We start from the raw sequence: 22,391 nt of genomic DNA on the forward strand, positions 1-22,391 counted from the left end.
TCTTTATCCTTAGATAAATTTAAATTTTTTTCGTTATCTCTGATGTTCTAATGTTTCACTTCAATGTGTCGAGAAGTATTGTTTTGTTTTAATGTCTTGCTCAGCACCATAGTGTGTGTTTTCTTTCTTCAATTCTGAAATATTCTCAGCCATTATCTCTTTGGATATTTCTTCTCCACTGGCTTCTCTATTCTTTCCTTCTGAAACTCTTTTAAGACAAATGCTGGGGCCTCTCAGTCTATTTTCCACATATCTTCTTTTTCACATACTTCATCACTATATCTATGCTGTGTTCTGGATAAATTCCTAGAAATCATCTTTCGATTCACAGATTCATTTTGACTCTAAACAGATTATGTTAGAGTAGATTTTATCCTGTGTATTGAGTTTCTTTTTATTTCGACAATTATTTTCTATTTTTGAAAATTCCAATTGTTTTCTTTTATACCTATGTATACCCATTCTTGATTCATGTCTATTCATTCATTGTATGATAATTCATTATCCTTTTTATAGATGCTATTCATTCTTTATTTTTTGAGGATCTTAAATATATTTAAGTCATTTTGAAAGTGTACCATTATTTCCATTTCATCAGAAGTAAATCCATCTCTCATTTGTTGATGTTTTTGGCTGTCCTTAATGTCAGTTTTCCCTGGGTATTTTAAATTTTTCCACCCATTTTTCTCAATTCTCAGTACAAGGCACCTGGGTTCCAGTTCCCATCAAAGCTTTTGGTTAGCATAGCTCTGGGGACACCATTCACGTTATACAAACTTATAGCCTATATAATCACCAGTGATAATCACCCGACTCTTCAAAGCAGCCTCTTGACTCATCTTCCTGCTGCTGGCTTTGCCTTCCCTTCAAGCCATTCCCCTTACTCTAGCCAGTGGCATTCTACACTGCAAATCTGATTGCAATACTCTACCTTCAGGAGCTCTCCTATTGCTCATAGGATAAAATCTAAGTTCCTAGAAACAGTCCAAATATGATTTAGCCTTTCCTTACCTTTCCAGCATGACTTCTCAACCTTACACACATAACACCACGCCACACACGTACACACTCAGACACTTCACATTCAAGCTCTTTTTGAACTGCTTTCGGTTCTCCCATACCATCTATCTTTGGATCACCCTCACTAGCCTATAATAATTCATGTCCACAGAAGACAAGTAAGACTAAGGAATAAGAATATCTAACATGTATGGAATGCTTACTATAGCCAGGTAACAAGAGCTTTTTCCTCACATTATCCCTATCCCTACAGAAAGTCTGCCATATATTATGTCTTGGTCAAAAAACACTGAATGAATAAATGAATTGTTAAAATCAACCATTTTTGCATTCCTAAAGTAACTCTTTCCTGGCTATAGTGAATTATTCAGTTAATAGACCACTTAGATTTGAGTCTCTGGAACTGGTATTTTTTTTAGACTCTTTACTTCTATATTCATAAGGAATACTGGTCCCTATTTTTCTTTCTTTTTTCATTTCATTGGTCTGATTTTTTCATGAGAATCTTTTAAGCATTGTTAAATTAATTGGGAAGCTTTCCATATTTGTTTCTCTTGAACAGTTTAAACACAATTAAATCTTTTCCTCACGAGTTCAAAATAACTACCTGTAAAACATCTAGATCTAGAAACTTTTGGAGAGATAATTCTTTGAGAACTTTTACAATTTATTCCAGTTATTGAGCTGGTCAGGCTTTTTATCTTGTGTTAAATTTGGCAATGTATGCTTTCCTAGAAAGGCATCTGTTTCAAATAAAATTTCAAACATAATAGTGTGGGTTGAATATAATATCTATTAGTAATTGTTTAATCTTCTTCACATCTGTTGTCATATGCATTTTCTAATGCCTAATTTTGTGTCTTTTTATTTTCTCTGTTAATCTATATTTGACTATCTAGTTACCTATTTTGTTGTTGTTTTTGTTCTCCCAAAAGAAATATATCTTTTTTATGCTATAAATAAATCTGTTATCTAGATTTATTTATCGAGTCTCACATTTTTTTTATTTCTAATTTATTTGTTTTGGCTTTAATCTTTATTAATTCTGTCTCCTTTTTTTCTTTAAGTAATGTTTATAACAGCAACTACCATAGTTGAGTAGCTACAATGTATCAAGCTCTGGCACATAATAAGCATTCAATAATTTTAAGGTGGAAACTACCATCACCATTATACAGATGAAGAAATTGAGGCACATTTACTAACAACAACTATAACAACTTGCAAGTATTATTATTTCATGTTTAATAAGAAACTATTTAATACAATTAATTTTCTTCTAAGTACAGCATTGGACACAACTCATAAGTTTTTATATGTAATATTATGAATGTCATTATTTTATAAATATTCTATAGCTTAAGTTCCTCTTTGGCCCAACAGTTATTTAGAAAGTATTCAGACCGTTTATTTCTAAGTGGTTAAACAGGTTTTTATTTTGTTATTAATTTCTAGTTTTAGTGTCAAAGTGTAAACAAATATATTTGGCAAAGTGTCTTCTTATTGAAATTTATTAGAGTTACTTTGTGCCTCAAAAGACTGGTTCCTAAATCTACCTGCTATCAAGAATTATCTGCAAGATTTTTAAAAATAGAAATTTGGACTAACAATCCAATAAAAAAAAATAAAATAAAAAGCAAAGCTTATGAACAGTTCATAGAAAATGAATACATGTAGTCCTTAAATAAGAGATGCCCAACATAATTCAATAAAATTATTGTAAATTTGAACTATACTTAAATACCATTTTTGCTTATCAGATTGGCAAAAATCCAAGTGTTTTATAAGATATTCTGTTGAAGAGGCTTTGGAAAAATTGGCAGTCTGATATATTACTGGTAAAAGTTCAAATTTATAGAGCTCCTACAGAAGGTAATTTGGCAATATCTGTTAAAATACAAATATATTTATGTTTTGACCCAGCTATCTCACTTCTGAGCATTATTTTAATCCATACAAATTGAAATTTGTACAAGGTTATTCATTGCAGCTTACCTGTGGTACCAAAATACTGACAATTACCATTAACAGAGGATCTATTAAATAAAGTATTTCACATCCATGTAATGAAATAATATACAGCAATAAAAGAAATTAAGATCTTTACATAGTAATGTGGAGTTTTAGATATATTGTTAAGAGAATCAAATTACAGAACAATATGTTCTACAGAGTGCTAGAAATAAGGAGGAAATAGGAATATATACTATTATCATGTCTTTATATATCTTACATATTAACATTGAAATATATATGTATGTATATGTTTAAATTTATATTGCTTTTAAAATGGCTGAATCTTAGAAGTCTGGGTTTTGTTTTTTGTTTTTTGCTTTACTTTAAAGTTCCAAGATGATTCTCTTGTAGCAGAGTCACAGAAAACCATTGCTCTACTTTACAATCAATTTGTGTAAACATTGCATAAGCACTTGAAAAGAAGCAGAAATCTCTGTTAGAGGATCAAAGTTTGATAGGTAAATATAGATATAGATACAGATAAAAATATATATAATTGGCATAAGTAATATTAAGATAATCCATATCCTCCCATTTCCTATCCTAGTAGATCTGTAAATGATAAAGTGTGTTAAAATCTATCACTACAATTGTATTCTGTGAATTTCTCTATATTGTATTCATCATATATGTATATACACTATATATACATATACATGTATATACTATAACAATAAAAAGGCTCATCAGATATCTTCATCGTGGATTTTATCTTTCATGAAAAGACAATAACCCTCTTTGTCACAATGATTGCTTTTTTGCCTTGAATTCTACTTTTCCATATTAATATTGCCAATGGTTTTAGTTTTGTATTTGATTGTTACAACTTTTTCTCAATGCTTTTCTTTTAATATATACTGAGCTACTTTATTTAGTAAAATGTAGATAGATGATAGATATAGATATAGATATAGACATAGACATAGACATAGACATAGACATAGATATATAGATATAGATATATAGATATAGATAGATAGATAAATTTGTGAGGTATTTTTTGAGAAATGACCAAAATGAGAATCTTTGCTGTTTAATAGTGGAATTTAACTATGTATTACACATCATCTATGTGCTTAGACTTACTTCTATTATCATATTTATTTGTGATTCCTTTATTTTCTACCTTTATCTACATGTTATGTTTCTTCATCTTCATTATTTGGAATGTTTTCATTCTACCAGTGATTTTATACCCAATGAAATATTAAATTTTCATCAAAATATGTCCAGCTACTAGTTTCCTTTTATTGATTTTTGTCTGATACTAGATGAGTCATTTTGATCCGCATATCTAAGTCTTCAGTTAGCTTAAGAACATCGGTTATTTATGTTTATTTCCTGTTCACTATCTTCCATATTCATTATAATTTTGCTTATCATTTTAAAGTCACATTTTCCTTTTAATTATGTCAGAGCTGTTTAAGCATGTTCTCAATGGTAGTAACTGGGTTTTCCACCAAATAGATTCTGTTCTTTACTGCTTCTAATGCTATTTAAAATTCTTTATGGACATTTTTAGTTTTCTTGTTTCCTTAATTTATCAGATTTTAATCTCATTTTGTTGCTTTATTTGATTTTTTGTCTTCATAAAGTTTATTTTTTCTAGAAGTTTCCTGAAAATACAAAGTTAATAGATATCTAAATTTAACTTGGCTTTCTATAATGAATCCTTTCCAAAACTCAGTTATTTTTCTACCTTCTAAGTGCTAGGTTGTACTTTTTTAGATGCAGAATCTTTTCTTTCCCCAACCTGTGAAGTTTTTTTCTCCTTCTTCTTTATATTCAAACTTGAAAATAAAGAAATCTACTCAGGCTTGTTATTTGTTTCCAAGTTGTGGGTAGATTCTTCTTGGCCACTCTCACAACACACACAGAGGCTATTAGAATATTATTCTCAGATTTTAGGCTGAAGAGTTGATTGTTATAAGACATCAGCTAAATAATACAGAAGCCTCTGGGGAATGAGGAAGAAGCTAGGACAGGAGTCACTGCCAGCAGGGGAATTTTATCTCTGCATAATTTCTTCTTTGTATCTGGTAAAGCTGCTAAGCCATGGAGTCAATTTTTTTATGTCTGGTGTTCGATTTGGCCTGGCCATCATTCCAAGTACACAATGGGATTGTCCAGCTTCCTAGCTGGTGTACAGTTTCTCTCCACCACTCTATTTACTGGCTCTCTATGTGAGAAAGCCACACTTGAGCTTGTCCTTAGGCTCCCCAGGGCAATGATTTCAAATGCAGTTGACTCAAAACGACAAAAGTGTTTCCATGTAGAAAGACCCCAACTGTTTCAGGGCTCACTCTCACTTCTAAAGGGTAAAGGATTCCCCTAAGAATTTCATATATTTCCATATTACATTGGTTTCTAAGGGGATCTTGGGTTCAACTCTCAATATCACCTACATTAGAGACCTAACTGCCCCATAGATTACAAAAAAAAAAAAAAATCATCAATGCGTGTGTTGCATTCCTGGCATCTTTCTTTAGTTTTCAGTCCTGATGCAGCATTTCAGACAGGATGTAATATTCAGAAAAGGGGGTGAGATTCTTATGTTCAACTGTCATCTTACTCAGAAATCCTACCTAATCTGGGTCTGATTTTTTTTTTAAGCAAGGAATTTTCATTACAGAGGTTCACCTAGCTCCAAATCCTACTCAGAAATGGGCTCCAGGCAGTATTCCCTCAGAAAATTGGGTCTAGTGGTTTAATCGACTCTCCTATACCTTGCAAATATGATTTCTAGGTAGGTTAACTTCAGTAAAGAAAATTGCTCCCATTCTCAATAAAAGCAAACCAAGATTGGGTGGGTGCTGACAACTTCCTAGTACCACCCCACCTCCCCCAAAGCAGGGCTCTGTGTCCCTCACCCCTCCCATATTTAACTCACCATTTGGGCAGAAAAAAAAAATATACATATATTGTTGTTCTTTTCTAAATACTTTCAAGGACTTCCATTAGATTCAACAAATAGGGACTGGGAGTTTGACAGATTGACAGCACCCTGCTAAGCACCAGCACGTGGCCTTCACACACGGCCCTCCTGGCTTCTCCACCAGGCCAAGGACAGAGAGAAACAAGACCCAAAGAAACAAGACACAGATTCTCTGTGCTCCCATAGTATCCTGTGCATATCACTTAAATAATACCTGTGACACATATTAAATTTCTGTTTTTCTCTCTCACTAGACCATAAACCTTCAAAGAACAGGGACCATGACTCAGTCACCATGGCATCCCCAAAGCCTAATCACAGTTCCTGGTACAAAGGACATTCTACAAACCTGTTAGTCAAACCAAACAGAAGCCAGTTCCAGTTCCTGCCCTTGAGGAGGTTATAACCCAGGGAGAGGTCCCTGGCTTAGTTGTAAACTGGAGCTCCTGTTGTGACTGTCATTCTGTCTTGGGAAACCCAACATACACAGATGCTTTGAGATCTATTTTTCCCAACTGGATGCCCACGATTGAGAGTGTTCTGGCAAACCCTCTTCCAGGATGATCTAGAGTAGTATCTCAGCAGGAAAAGCCATCCCTACTTGTTCTTCCCATCCTCCTTAGAGCCACAGTCCCCAGCAAAAGAGTCAGGTAGGGGTTTGGTCTAGGTGGCCTTGAGAATAGAATACCAACTTGACTCCAGAAACCAGCCAGTTGGCACAAGCACCCCATCTCCTGGACATAACCCCAGGATTCCAGCCAGTCTGTTCCCCCAGCACACCCGGAACAGACTGGCCAGACTGGTATTTCTGGGTCCCCACCACCAGGGGTGTGGCCTCCAACAGTACAGCAGCCCCACCTGAGAATGATCCGAAGGTATTCAATGCCCTCAGCCTCCTCGCACTTGATGGACAGGAGCAAGTTCCCCAAACTGCTGCCAGTACAGTAAAAGTTTAGATGATCCTAGAAACAGAAATAAAATGTTAGCAGGGAGTGAGGGGACCTCCCAAGCATTAACCCCAAAATCACTTTTTCACCATAAGTGAGTGGGAAGCCCCACAGCAAGGAGGAAGGGAGGGAAGCTACTGCTGTGGCTGGAACTGAGGAGGAGGAGGAGGCGGAGGAAGGGGAGTGGGGAGGGGAAGAGGATCACGGTAATGGGTTCTAACTGCCAAGTCCTCAGGATATGTCAAGTACTGGGCTAAGAACTCAACACTTATTATCTCCTTTCACCTAGACCACAACGTTATGGGGGAGATAACATCATCATCACCATTTTACAGATGAAGAAATCATGTTCAGGGGGGTTAAGTAACTGTCCAGGGTCACACAACTAGTAGGTGACAGATCCAGGGTTCAAACACACATCTGTCTTGACTGGAGGTCAAGTTCTTCACCACAAGATACCAAGTCTACTTCCTTGCTCCCAGGGGGCAGCTCCTGCCACTTCAGACTATATGTGAGAATAAAGCTAGGAGAAACCCTAGCATATCAACCCAAGTGCAGCAGGGAGGTCTCTGGACAGTGGGTCTCACCCTGGCTCAGGGAGCCCACCTCAGACCTGCCATATCAGGCTGGGGCCCTGGAGTCTGAATTTTAACAAGCTAGGGGTGAGGGGTCCTGATCCATCTTCTTCCTATGAGACTCAGCAAAGTTGCCTTAGGCTGGAGACTTCCAGAATCTGCCTTGGGACTTCCAGAAGCTTGCAAGTCTGAAGGGCAGAATATATTTAAAGAAATGTAACTGTCACTGCTAAGCAATCAGAGAGGCTCACAGGACACCATCCAGTACAAGTACCCGGGGGACCTTCTCAAGCGAAGACATGAGATTCGCATTATTTAGATGGAAATGGAGACTTCCAAGGTATTAGAACATAATTTTTCCTTCCACCCTCCTTCACCCCCAAACACTACCCCTTCCATCACCTCCTAGAACATTTGCTCATGGTGGTTCCCACAAGGACCTATCACAGAGAGCCTTCCAGATTTCCCCCTACCCAGGAGCACAGGCAGTCAGCCGTCTCCAGTGAGGACAGAGGCAAGCAGCAAGGACGGGGGCAGGACCAGGAAGGAACGGAAACAGAGAGAGGCACTTGAGAGGGTCGCTGGGCTCCTCACACAGTCCCACTCCGGCAGCTATTTGCACCCAGGGCCCCTCAGCCTCACCTTCCCTAGGAAGTGCCTGCGGTAGGCCCTGGCTTCGCTTTTGCACTCAAGCTTGTAGCCGAAGGTGCTGGGGCTGAGGTTGTCCTCTTCCTCCTCCTCACAGGTGCTGCTTCCCAGGGAGGTTGGTGTGCCTACATTCTCTGGGTCCTCGATCCAATAGCCCCCAAACTGGGGCAGGACGATCAGGGGGTATGGGCCTCCCTTCTCCACAACCTGGAAGCAGAGGGAAGGCCTCACGCTGCAGTCTGTCCTAGGTCTGCAGGGGTAGGGGAGGGGCGACAGTGGTGGTGTCTCCCCAACCTCTGAGCTGCCCCAAGAAGGGGGTCTCAGTATGTGAAGCCAAAGACAGTAACAGGAACCCCTCCTTTAAGTTCCACATTTCCAACTTCACTAGCCCTATAGCCCCAGGATTTCAAGGACCAGATTGGCACCCCTCAATTTAAACCTGGAAAAGCCGAGATCACAAAGGGGAAGAGGCCTCGGGCCCTAGGTTCTCTTCCATGTGGGGTGGGACAGGGACCGTCACCATCATCACCATCGGCTTTCCCAGCCTCACCCCAGAGACAGGATTCAGCTCCTACCTCATCGATGCTGGGGTATGGGATATAGTCATCCTGCAAGACAAACAAATAATGCCATCTTTAGTCCCAGCGGTGCCCATGAAGTTCGATCACTATTTCCATTCCCTCTCCCCAGCCTGGGGAGGGGGTACATTGGGGAATCCGGCAGTTTGCACCAGGGCTTTGTGAGCATCAGCAGGAAGAACACCAGATGCACAAACAGCATAAAAGCAGCCCTGGGATCTGGCTTCTCTTGAGTCCTTCCTTGAATTGACAGAACCTGAGTGCAAACCAGCCAGCCAAAGATGCAACACACAGAGGAAGCAAGATGCAGTATGAACTTTGTATCCCTTCTGGCACTAGCTTCTCACCCTTGGAGGCTCCAATAAAAAGCTTACCCCTGGTTCCACCCAGCAACTTATCCAGGAAAGGGGGCTGACTTCCAAGTGATGAACTGTACCTTGGAACTGCCTTGGAAATAGCCCCTGAAGCTGTAAGCTGATGCCTGCTGGATCCTGGAGCACAGAGCCTGACACCCCTAAATGCTGTGTGTGGTTCCCTCACAAGAGCGGGTGTGGAAGACCCAGGCGGAGCCACAAGCCTTAGGTCTTCCCTAAGGCCTCCACCCAGCCTCTTCTGAAGCTGCCCTAAAGGCATCAAGCCAGGGCCCGCCTTGCTGCCAGCCATGTCCCAGTCAATACACAGGCAGCCACTTATGTGGCTCTTGGTGAAAATCGGAGTTAGTGTAAAATAGGAGACCCCAGCATGCCATCCGCTCCACTCGCCTTCCTCTCACTCAGCCCCCTCACCGGGCCTACCTGGCTAACACCTCACCCACCCAGCCCACCTTGTTCTTCTGGGGTCCCGGCTTCTGCTCTTCGAGCTTGATCCCCTGCAGAAACAAGGAAAAGAGGATCCATAGAAAAGCAAGCGTCACAAAAAAGAGGCCGAACAGAGGAGTCCCTTGGGAGCGCCTGCCTTAGCTGCGCATTAGTAACAACAGGAACAGCTGCTGTGTTCTGGGGCCCTTACACATCACATACCTTGTCATCCTCAGACCTTACAGCAGTCCAGACGAGACGGCAAGGCAAGGGGCTAAAAGCATGGACTCAGCCAGATCCAAACACTGCCACTTATGACCTTATGACCTTGGGCAAGTCATAAACCTCTCTGTGGCTCAGTGTTCCGATCTGCAAAATGGTAACACCATAGCACCTACTACAGTTGTGAAGGTTAAATGTAGATAATGTGTTATCTACATTGGAAGAGTAATTGGTCTATAGCAGAGGTTCTCAACCCCTGAGCGGCAGACTGGTACCAGTTCATGGCCTGCTAGATACCGGGCTGCACAGCAGGAGGTGCCCAACAGGCAATCGAGTAAAGCTTCATCTGTATTTGCAGCCACTCCCCAGGACTAGCATCACCACCTCAGCTGCACCTCAGGCATTAGATTCTCATAGAAGCATCAGTCCATGGTGCCAAAACGGTTAGAGATCGCTGGTCTATAGCAAAAGCTAGGAATTATTATTATCACCAGGTAGGCTGTATTACCATCCTGGTGCTAAAACATCTCCCCCAGGCTCACGGTGGGATGAGGGGAGGGCAGAATGGGAACCCACATCTATGCAGCCCAGAGACAGCACTCTGGACCTCACACCACACTTCCCTCCCTGGATTACAAGGGTTCACCTGCAGGTATCTGGAAATTTCACTGCTGGAGCACAGTGCCTTGTCCAGTGGTCCTATAGTCAGGTTGACTTAACTGGGTTTTGTGGGACGAGAGCACATGGTGGTCCCAAAATTACTTGAGTCAATTCAACGAGAGTATGAGATGGTGGGACAACTAGGAGAAACAGGTCCCCTCTGGGGAGAGGAGAGTTTGGAAGCAGCGCTGCCTAATTATAACCCAGCGGGATTTGAACCTTCTACAGTGAGCTCCCTCTGTTGTCTCCTTTGAAGCCCTCAGCACCTTTTTGCCAATGAGGAAACTGAGGCCCAGGGAGCAAGTTGCTCCCCTAATGTCACACAGCTAGTGAGTGGCAGGGCCTGAATTTGAAGTCAGGCCTTCTGTTGACCAAGTGACAGGACCTTGATTTGGAGCCAGGACATGTGACCACACCCGGCAGCCCTCAGAGCCCAGTGCTCCTGCTCACTGGATTTCAGCTTTTCCGGATTTCTCCAGGCTGAGTCATCCTGCAGCACTGTTCAGGTGGGCGTGGGAAGGCCCGTCCCCCTGGACAGGTGCTCCTCTCCCCACACGGAGAAAACCACCTGGGTGGCCCTGCAGACCCTGTCCAAGGAGACAAACTGGGCAGATGGGGAGAGGGGTGATATCAAGAGTTTGTTTTATTTGTCCAGCCTTAGTCATCCCAGCCTAGGAACAGCCCCTGGGCAAGAGAACAAACCTTCTCCCGACCCCTCCCCCATGACAGAGCCACCGCCCAGCACTGGGCCCTCTCCCCTCCATGTGTCATCCTTTATAATAGGTATTATCATCATCTCCTCTTCCCCTGCCATGAAGACACTGCGGCTCAGAGAGGTAGACTGACTTGACCAAGGACACTCAGCTAGAGAGCATCAGGGTTAGAACTTGAACTCAGAACAGAAGTAGCTCAAAACTGTGCACTTAGCCCCTGCTGCTTCACAGGGACTGCACCCCTGTTCAAATTCGTAGACTCTTGGGCCGGGGGTTCAGGAGTCCGGGATTTTAGTTTCAGCGACTCACAACTCACAGAGCACCCTGGGCACCCGACTGCTGAGCCTGAGTCTCCACAACTGCAGCATTAGGACAGATGGCACCCACACTCAAAAACAGAATCGGGCCACACCACCCGCTTCAGCCTCGCTGGTTCCGCATATGTGTTTCCTATAGTCAAAGGAGCTGGAAACCATGCGCCCCCCAGAGGCTGGGGCCCAGTGGGCACATGGTAGGGACCTAAACCCTGGGAAGTCTGATTTCAGCCCCCAGCAGTCTCAACTAAGATGGAACTGACAAACCACTCATGGTGTCAGTGCTATGGAGACAGTGCTAAGGGAGCAAAACACCAGGCTCCTGCCCTCCAGAGGCTCCCAATCTAGTTACCAAGTTAAGCCCAGCAGCTCGAAACAACAGAACAACATGAAGCCAGTTAAGCTGAGCTGAATTATGTGCTCAAACAGAGAAGCCCTTTGTGGGGGAAGCAGCACACTCCACCTGGGGACGAGGGATGGATGGATTGTGGGAGCAACCAGGGAGAAGGCAGGGTGAGGACAGGGTGAGACACAAAAACCCTGCCAGCTTCCCAGAGTGCTGGGATTCCATGGGCTTGGGGTGAAAATCCCAGCTTTACTGCAGACAGCTGAGAACTTCATTATACATGGTCTCCCGCCACTCGCTGTCAAGGCACGTGCCATCCCTGTTTCCACAACCTGATTGAGTGTAAGTTCCCTAAATGCAAATAAACGCACATGAAATTAGTTTGTAGTCCACACATTACTGAGCACAGAAGAGGATCTTAATACTTTGCTCATGAAAATGACACAACCTCTAATATTTTTCCCTCAAACAGTCCCTCCCCTTCCCCATCCTTAGGGAGACCCAGCTTTCCCATGAGGACCTCACTGGCTCACAGCAGCAGCCATCTCAAGTGCCTGCATCTCAGGACCAGAGTGGGCACCTTCCAGGTCTCTCCTCCTACAGCTTCCAGACCATTCCTACAGAATCTTTCTTGCTTGAGCCTGGAGCCTCTACTTAGGGTAAAAAACTTCATAATATAATGAACGGCTAAGCCTTCTGGCTCTGAGCTGCTTGCTCGTCAGGAGCCCTTACACTGATTATCATTGTGCTTCTGCTTTCTCATCTGTGAAATGGGGATGATAACGATAATATAACTACTTCCCGTGGGCCTTGTCAGGAAGAAATGAGATAAAACCTGTCAATCTCTGACTCCAGACAAATGTTTAAAAGTACGTGTTATCAGCATCTTCCCAATCTTTTCGACTGTGTTGATTAACCTCTGGATCTCTCCCCATATTCCCTAGGGCAGTAGGTGTTACCTGTGAGCCCCGACTCCTCGGTAGAATTATAAAGGCTCCCCAAATCCACATTGAATACTGATTTCTTTTCATTGCTTACCAAATATTTACACATATTATCTCATTTCATCCCAGCAACCATGTAAGTGGATATTTTTATTCTTACTTATTCATAGAGTCTGTGATATTGTGATTTATAATAAGAAATATATATTTTGGTCTTCATCCCGTCCTTGGCACAGAACTCCTAAAACCCTTAGAATTTCCTACATGATAAGAGCAATCGAAGTATTTTGGAACATTTTTGTTACAGTATTTGGCCTTTTGCCCTTGGTTCCTAAAACAGCTTGAGAGCCATAAAGGTAAAAGGAATGTTATTCATAAGTTTATGTTAATGATTTTATGTTGATGAAGTGACTTTTGGGATATCCCTAAGGATGGAAGCTGGTCAACAGGGGAACCAACCACGATTAGAGAGTTGGAACTTTCAGTCCCAACTGGAAGTTGAGGGTGATATCAATGGAGGGTGATATCAATCGCCAGTGGCCAACAGTTTCATGAATCATGCGTATGCAATAAAACCTCCATAAAAGTCCAAAAGGACGGGGTTCACAGAGCTTCTGGGTTGGTGAACATGTGGAGGCACTCAAAGCGTGGTGTGTCCAGAGGGCACGGAAGCTCCAGGTCCCTTCCCACATACCTTGCCCTATGCATCTCTTCATTCTGGATGTTCCTGAGTTATACCCTTTTATAATAAATTGGTGATCTAGAAGGAAACTGTTTTCCTGAGTTCTATGAGCCACTCTAGCAAATTAATCACACCAGAGGACAGGGGCATGGGAACTTCTGATTTATAGCCCGTGGGTCAGAGGCACATATGACATCCTAGACTTGTAACTGGCATCTGAGGCAGTCTTGTGGGATCTGACACCAACTCTAGGTAGATAGTGTCAGAATTGAGTTGGATTGTAGGACATCCACTTGATGTCAGAGAATAGTTTGGTGGGGAAAAAAACAACCATGTATTTGGGGTGAGAGTGAGGTGAGAATAGTGCTGTAAGCAGACAAAAAAAACAGGAGCCAGAGACTTAGGAAAGAGAAGTAATTTGGCAAGCAAATGTTAGATGCGACATTTGGACTCAGGTCCGTCTCTCAACGGCCTCTCTGCCTCCCAGACACAAGGTGACTTTCCTAAAAAGGATCTTTCTTTTTCAGGCTTTCTTTCCAACTCATTCCAGGTACAACAGACCCTCTCAAACCCTCCCCAAATCTGTGGGGTTGATTGATGGCACCCCATCTGCTCTGCTGAGGGTTCTGTTTTTCATCTTCTCCCTGATCTTCAGGCAGGAGCCTTCCCAGAGTACTCTCTGCCACTCAAAACGGAAATGGCCTCAGGTTGGCTGGGCTATCAGGGCTGTGAGTTTTCTCTTCTCTGTCCCTCCCTCCAAGGCCCCCAAATTCTGTCTGTGGGTTCTGCCTGGGGTCATGTTCCCCGAGGTCACTACAGCACCCCCAACCAAGGCTCAGCTTCCCTACTTTTGGGATACTCACCTGCATTTTCTCCAGCATCTCGAAGAACTCCGCAGACTGAAAGACACAAAGGGGGTGAGGAGAGAGAGGTGGGGCATCAGCAACGAGGTCTGCTGAGAAAACCTCCTCACCGATTGTCTGGAAGCTTAGCCCAGGGCTTCCCCAGGGACAAAATCCATCTGAATCAAGAAAAGAGATAATTTTATTCTGCCTTTGCAGGGCTGGAGGGCCAGAACACCCCACACAACAAAAGAAAAAATAAAACAGCCCAGCTGGCAAATGGCCCTGGGGAGAGCAGCCACTCAGTCTCTGTCAAAAGAGAGGAGCCTATAGAGCCCCTGGGAAAAGCCAAATTCCCCCAAAACGCCTGTCGGCCCCAGGATTTGGCTTCCAGCAGGATGTCTTCAACCCAACAGCGGAGCCGAGAGGTCCACCACGAGTAGTTTTCCAACTGTTGTGCCAACACAGCTCTTCCATCTCCTTAAACAAAATCTCACTTAGAACTCCAATATATGAAAACAGTAAAAGCGGAATCACCCTGGCCAGGGTGGCTGTCGGGGCTTGAGCCCTGGATGTACCACCTCTGCCTGCCCCTGTCCCCTGCCTCCAAGGCACCTCTTCGGGACACTATAGCTTGTGAAGCAAAACCTAAAAGCCTCCAGGAGCCTGAATGAGTTATTTTAAAAATCTCAAACTATGTAAGTCCAAACCTTCGACCTACTTTGGTGCCACCTTTGTAAACACCAGGTAAGACAAAGAGGGAAAAAAGGAAATAGAATGCAAGGGTGAAGGGGCTGAAAGCTTTACCCTAACAAAATACATGCAGCAGTCCCTCAGACCTTTTCCTCCAATTCCTGCTCACGAACACAGGCACACTCTGCTGTCCTAACACCACTGCCCATATCTGGGCACTGGCAAGTTATGAATTAATAAGTGCCCAGAACAGACGGTACTCGGATGAATATGAGAGAAAAGAAAGCAGTAAGAAGGATGACCAAGTATGTCCTTGTCACTTCTTCATGCAGAAGTAGAACATCCAAATGCTCTCTCTCTCTCTCTCTCTCTGTAGGCACCAATGACCAAAACTGTCTGGAGTCTCTGCTGCCCTCAAAATTCTCAAAAGAGAACCTCCATGGGAGGGACCCCTGAGGAGTCACTTGGGGAGACCTAGCCTTGCTGCAGCTCCAAATGACCTCTCCGAGACTAAAGCTAGCCTGTCACAGGAAGAGTCTCTGACTCACCAGCAGTTCAGGTTCCAAAGTCTGGAAACACCACATGTGATTGTACAGGGTTGAGGACAAGCTTGGGCACCCACGTCAAACACCCTTGACCACGAGCAGCCACCAACCGCCCAGCTCCCAAACCTATCCTTCTACTCGCTCTGTGCATTCTTACCAACTCCAGGTTCCAAGAAACCAAGATCACTAGACATAAAGAACTTATACAAAGCAATAAGACTAGAAAGATGAGCAGAAAAAGGACGAGCAGGCAAAAACAATCAACATTTTAAATATACAGACCTCGGATCTAGCAATTCCACTTCTAGGGATCTAAACACACTTACACATGTACACAAAGATAGATACAATAAAATGTTCATTGTTCCATTGTTTGTAACAGTAAAAAAAAAAAAAAGAAAGAACATAATTTAAATGTCAATCTATAGGAAACTGGTTACGGTAAGCTACACTCATAGAATAAATACAAATATTATGATCAACTCTGTATCAATAAATTAGATAACTTGGATGGATGAAATGGTCAATTTCTAGAAATACACAAACTATCAAAATTGACTCAGGAAGAAACTAGAAAAATAAAAAAAGACCTATAAGAAACAGATTGAATTAGTTTAAGCAAAAAACTACCCACAAAGAAAAAGCCAGGCCCACATGGTTTCACTTATAAATTCTACCATTTAAAGAAGAATACTAATTCCTCACGAACTCTTCCAAAAACAAGAGAACACTTCCTAACATATCCTATGAGGCTAGTATCATCCTAACACCAAAACCAAAGACATTACAAGAAAACTACAGACCAATATAGCTTATGAACATAGATGTAAAACTTCTCAACAAAATAGTAGCAAACTCAATCCAATAACATATAAAAAGAATTACACATCATGACCAGGTGGGATTTACCCCAGTAATGCAAGGTCGGTTTAACATCCGAAAATCAATAAATGTAATATACCACATGAATAAAATAAAAAATAAAAACCACATTATCATCCCAATAGACATAGGAAAAGCAACTGACAAAATCCAAAACCCTTTGGGGATTAAAAACAACAACAACAACAAACTAGGAACAGAAGGGAAGTTCTTCAGCATATAAAGTGTACCTAACAAAAACCTCACAGCTAATATCATATTTAATAATGAAAGAATGGATACTTTTCCCATAAGGAACAAGACAAGGATATCCACTTCCTCATTTTTATTTAACATTGTACTAGATATTCTGACCAGAGTAATTAGGCAAGAAAACTATATGAAAGGCATTCAAATTGGAAAGGAAGAGGTGAAACTATATTCACAGATGACATGATCTTATATATAGAAAATCCTAAGGAATTCACTAAAAAAACCTTTAGAACTAATATAAGTTCAGCAAGGTTGCATGATACAAGATAAATATATAATAATCAATTGTATTCCTACATACTGTCAGTCAACAACCTAAAAATAAAATTAAGAAAACAATTCCAGTTACAATAGCATCAAAGAGAATAAAATACTTAGAAAGAGACAGGGAAAAAATGGCGTAGAGCATAGAGGCTTTCTTCATTCCTCTTGCAACCAAATCAAAATTGTCACAAAAACGCAGAACAAACAGCAAAGAAAGTCACCTGGGATTTAGACAAACAGAAGTACTACAACCAGGGAAAGAAATAACTAATCAACCTGCAATGGCAGAAGGTAGGAGGTGATGAGACACCGGTCCTGTGCGACTGAGTGGGAAGAAGGCTGCACAACGAGCAGCTGCAAACGCTTCTAAAAAAGGCCGTGTCCCTGGGCAGACTTTCCTAGTGATGGACCTGCTCTGAGCACCAGCACTGGGCTGGCTGCACGGAAGGCACCAGGGACTTACGGGGGACACTGAGTTACCGGAGTGAGGGTTGAAGGTGAGGCTCTCTCCTTGGCAGAAGTGCCAGCGGTATCCATTGTTCTTCTGTTGAGCCCTCCCCCTTCCCAGTGTGCAGACACAGCACCACCACAGCTGAGACGTCATCAAACTGGATAACAGAGGTCACTTACCCAGAGGATTCCCTGAAACTCCGCCTACCCCAACTAGAGGCCCCATCCAAGCCACATCCAGGTGTGTCCTCAGGGAGTCCTATGAAACTTGCTGAGCAACTCCAAGAGCCATACTGGTGGCAGCTGACCACAGCTTCCGGTGTGGCTTCTTGAGGCAACTATAAGCACAGCATCTGTTGATTGCTCACTGAATCTTAACAGGTGGCCCTGGAGGGGCACAGGCTGGGGCTAAACTTGGCCTGCAGCTGAACCTTTCTCAGGACTGTGCCACTGGACACCTACTAACAAAGCCATGCTAATAACACTGGGAGATTTAGGCACTTTGCCTAGTACATAGAAACAGACACAGAAAGGCAGCCAAAATGGGAAGACAAAGAAGCAAAAACCATATGAGAGAACAGAACAGAGATCCAGAAATAATGGAGTCAAGCAATCTAACAGATGCAGAGTTCAAAACACTGGTTATAAAGATGCTCAATGAACTTAGTGAAAGTGTAGATGAACTCAGTGAGAACTTTAACAAAGAGATAAAAAGCAAAAAAATGGAAATGGAAATTATAAAAGGGAATGAGTCAGAAATGAAGAACACATTATCTGAGATGAAGAGTATATTAGATGGAATTAACAGAGTGGATGAAGAAGAATATCAAACTACCAATATAGAGGGTGGGGAAGCCAAGGTCGCTCAATCAGAACGGCAAGAAAAAGGAAGCCAAGACTATAATAATAATTTAAGGAGTCTTTGGGACAAAATTAAGTGTAAAAAAAAAAAAAAAGACGTGTAATAGGGGTATCTGAAGAGGAGAGGGAGAAGAAGAAGTGGAAAAGCTGTTTGAAGAAATAATGATGAAAAACTTTCCTAACCTTGTGAAGGAAATAAACATACAACCCTGGGAAGCTCAGAGAGTCCCAAGAAAAAGGAACCCAAAGAGGCCCACACCAAGATACATCATAATTAAAATGCCAAAGGTTAAATACAAAGAGAGAATCTTAAAAGCAGCAAGAGAAACGTGGTTAGTTACCTACAAGGGAGCACCCATAAGACGGGCAGCTGATTTCTCAGAAGACCATGCAGGACGAAAGGGCTTGGCACAAAATATTCAATGTGATGAAAACCCAGGATCTACAATCAAGAATACTTTATCCAGCAAAGCTATGATTTAGAGTTGAAAGACAGATAAAGAGCTTCCCAGACAAAAATAAGCTAAAAGAATTCATCAACGCCAAGCCAGTATTACAAGAAATGTTGAAAGGACTTCTTTAAGAAAAAAAAAGTATCAAAAACATGAATAAAGAATGATAATAACTACATTCCTATCAACAAGTACCTCAAATGAAAAAGAATTAAGTGCCCCAACCGAAAGATAGAGTGGCTGAATGGATAAGAAAACAAGACCCCTACAAATCCTGCCTATAAGAGACTCACACCAGATTACAACACATATACATACTAAAAGGAAGAGGATGGAAAAAGATATGGCCTTGATGGACCTAGAAGGTATTGCACTGAATGAAAAGCGTCAGATAAAGACAAATGTTGCATGATTTCACATACATGTGGAATCTATAGAACAAAATAAACAACAACAACAAAAGCAGAAATAAACTCATAGATATAGAGAATATTTACAGGGATACTAGATGAGAGGAAGGTTGGGAGGGGAAAAGGCAAAGGGATTAAGAAGTACAAATGGATAGTTGCAGAATAGACATGGAGATGTAGAGTGTAGCATGAGGAAGATGGTTAATAATGTTGTAATAAATATGTAAGGGGGATGAAGGGTACTAGATTTAGTGGAGTGATGATCACTTTGTGAGTTAAGTGGATCTCTGATCACTATGCTGTACAACTGAAACTGGTATATTATTGTATGCCAACTATAATTGAAAAACTCATTGAATTGTACAATGTAAATACAAGCAACAAATTGTCTACTTTTTAAAAAGAGAATAAAATATTTAGGTGTAAATTTAACAAAAGTAACACAAATTTATACTCCGTAAAGTACAAAACATGGATAAAAGAATTGAAGAGGCTCTAAATAAATGGAAATAAATGCCATGATCATGATTAGAAGAGTCAATATGATTAACATAGCTGTTCTCTCCAATTGATCTACAGATTCAATGCAATCCCAGCTGGATCCTTTCTTGAAACTGAAAAGCTGACCCTAAATTTTATATGGAAACTCAAGGGGCCCAGAGTAGCCAAATCATTCTTTAAAAAACAAAAACAAAAAAACGAAAAACAAAAAACAAAAAAAAAACAAAAACAACAACAACAACAAAACAAAGTTGGAGGACTCATACTTCCCAATTTCAAAACTTACTACGAAACAAAAGTAATTAAGACAGTATGATACTGACATAAGGATAGGCATACAAATCAATGGAATAGAATTTAGAATCCAGAAATAAGTCTATATATATATGGCAACTGATTCTCAACAAAAGTGCTGAGACTATTCGGTGGGGTCTTTTTAATAAGTTGTGCTGGGAAAACTGGATAGCTACATACAAAGAATGAAATCAGACCTTTATCTCACACCATACACAAAAATTAAGTGAAAATGGATTAACAACCTAAATATTAAGAGCTAAAACTATGAAACTCTTAGAAAAAAATATAGGAGTAAATCTTCGTGACCCTGGATTTGGCAATGAATTCTTAGATAAGACACCTAAAGCATAAGCAACAACAATAAAAATTCAACAAATTGACTTCACCAAAATTAAAAATGTATGTCAATGGACACAAGAAAATGAAAAGACAACCCATAGAATAGGAGCAAATATTTGCAAATCATATATCTGATAAGGGACTCATATTTAGAATATATAAAGAATTCTTAGAACTCAATAATAAAAAGATACCTCAACTTAAAAATGAGCAAGGGATTCGAATAGACATTTCTCCAAAGATATACAAATAGACAGCAAGCACATGCAAAGATGCTCAATAACATTAGTCATTGAGAAATGTGAATCAAAGCCACTTTATGCTCACTGGAATGGCTATAATCAAAAAGACAAAATAACAAGTGTTAGTGAGAATATGGAGAAATTAGAACTACCATGAACTTCTGGTGGGAATGTAAAATGGTACAGCCACTGTGTAAAACAGTTTGGAAGTTCTTTGAAAAGTTAAAAATTTAACCCAGAAATTCCACTCCTCAGCATATACCTCTGGAGAAATAAAAACATATGTCCACACAAAAATGTGTGCTCCAATGTTCATTACAGCACTATTCATAATATCCAAAAAGCAGAAACAATCCAAACATCCAAAAACGCATGAATAAACAATTATGGCATATCCGCACAATGAAATAGTATTAGGCCATAAAAAAGAATGAAGTGCTGATACATGCTATAACATAGATAAACCTTGAAAATATTATCCTAAATGAAAGAAGCCACACAAAAGGCCACATATTATATGACTCCAACTATATAAAGTGCCCAGAATAGGTAAATCCATAGAGACAGAAAGTAGATTTGTTTTGCTTAGGGCTGAGAGAAATGGGAGATTTCAAAGGTGACAGTCAAAAGGCACGGGGTTTCTTTCTGAGGTGATGAAATGTTCTAAAATTGATTGTGGTGATGGCTACACAATTCTGTGAATATATGAAAAATCACTAAATTGTACATTTTAAATGGGTGACTTTGTAGTACACGAATTATGTTTCAATAAAGCGGTTCCGAAAAAACACTACGCAGCCACTCAAAAAGAAAGCAATAGATCTATATTGTTTACATAAGATGCTCTCCAAGATACATTAAGTATGGGGGGGGCCACAAATCAGAGATCAACACATAGAATATGATTCCGTTTTTATAAAAACAAAACCTAAAGTTACCCATATATGTGTACCTATGTGCATAGGAAATAATATGGAAGAATGTAACTCACACCGTCAAAAAGTGATCACGTGGAGAAGAAGAGGGAGAGTGCTGAAGGAGGTTTTGCTTTAGGTGCAGCCTGCTCCACAAGCATGTAGACCTACGTTACTTGCATAATTAAACTTCAAATAAATAAGTTTTGAAAGGGAAACGGAAAAATATGCAAAGGACATAAACAATTTGCTCAAGAAGATAAAATGACCAATAAACACAAGGAACGTGCCCAACTCCTCTAGTTATTCAAGATATTAAGAAACATGATAACATCTTTCATCTCTCAGATTGGCCAAGATTAAAAAGAAATCCCGGTTTTGGCAAGGATATTGAGTTAAGGACACAGGAACAATAGGTAAGTATGCGCCTGGTACAACCTTTCTGAAAGGCAATTTAGTACTGTGTGTCCAAAGCCTTAAAAACATTCATATATTTTGGTTCAATAAACCCACTCTAGGGAATTTACTCTAAAGTAATATTTGGGCAACTACACAAAGATATGTATACAAGGATATTTGTCAAAACATTGTTTACAGGCAAAGAAGTACAGACAGACAGCTGAATTATCCACCAATGAAAGAAAGAGTAAACATTACATAGGAGTATGCTTGTACAATAAAATACTATGAGAGGAGATCTGTGTTAACTCTGCTCGGGCAAAGATTCACACTGCGTGGCTTAAGGGAGAAAGATAGAGTTTAGGACATGGTCCCATTTTTTTCAATTAAATGTAAAAACCTATTTGGAGATTCATATACAAATATGCACATAGCACATCCAGAGAACTATATCTTGAAGGATACATGCCAAAATGAGTTATAGGTTAAGAATAAATTTTTTCTTTTTTGATTTTCAATATTTTAAAATTTTCTACAATTATAAATTTTTTTTTTTTTTTTTTTTGTAATTAATCAACATTTTTAAGACTTGAACACATAAGTGGAGGCTCTGGCATTCTTTCCTTTTCCCAACCTCTAATATAGGTCCTT

The 22,391-nt window shown here is 40.8% G+C and overlaps 1 protein-coding gene across 12 annotated transcripts in view; it reads right to left on the reverse strand.

Moving 5' to 3' along the window:
* The window catches only part of RAP1GAP2 (RAP1 GTPase activating protein 2), a 195,371-nt gene that overhangs the window by 45,104 nt on the left and 127,876 nt on the right, over positions 1 to 22,391 (reverse strand). For 11 of the 12 annotated variants that reach the window (XR_001596195.2, XM_036223726.1, XM_036223723.1 and 8 more), the window contains 5 exons: positions 14,261 to 14,296; positions 9,543 to 9,587; positions 8,717 to 8,749; positions 8,136 to 8,348; positions 6,830 to 6,933 (listed from right to left, as the gene is read on the reverse strand). Coding sequence is in view for 11 of the 12 variants with exons in the window: in XM_036223726.1 (XP_036079619.1) it covers positions 6,830 to 6,933; positions 8,136 to 8,348; positions 8,717 to 8,749; positions 9,543 to 9,587; positions 14,261 to 14,296 (431 nt within the window). In the remaining variant the exon portion in view is untranslated. The remainder of the gene's footprint in view (positions 1 to 6,829; positions 6,934 to 8,135; positions 8,349 to 8,716; positions 8,750 to 9,542; positions 9,588 to 14,260; positions 14,297 to 22,391) is intronic. The other variant, XM_036223725.1, reaches the window with a different exon arrangement.

This window comes from Rousettus aegyptiacus, unplaced genomic scaffold (genome assembly GCF_014176215.1).
Source record: "Rousettus aegyptiacus isolate mRouAeg1 unplaced genomic scaffold, mRouAeg1.p scaffold_m13_p_6, whole genome shotgun sequence".
Lineage (NCBI taxonomy): Eukaryota > Metazoa > Chordata > Mammalia > Chiroptera > Pteropodidae > Rousettus > Rousettus aegyptiacus.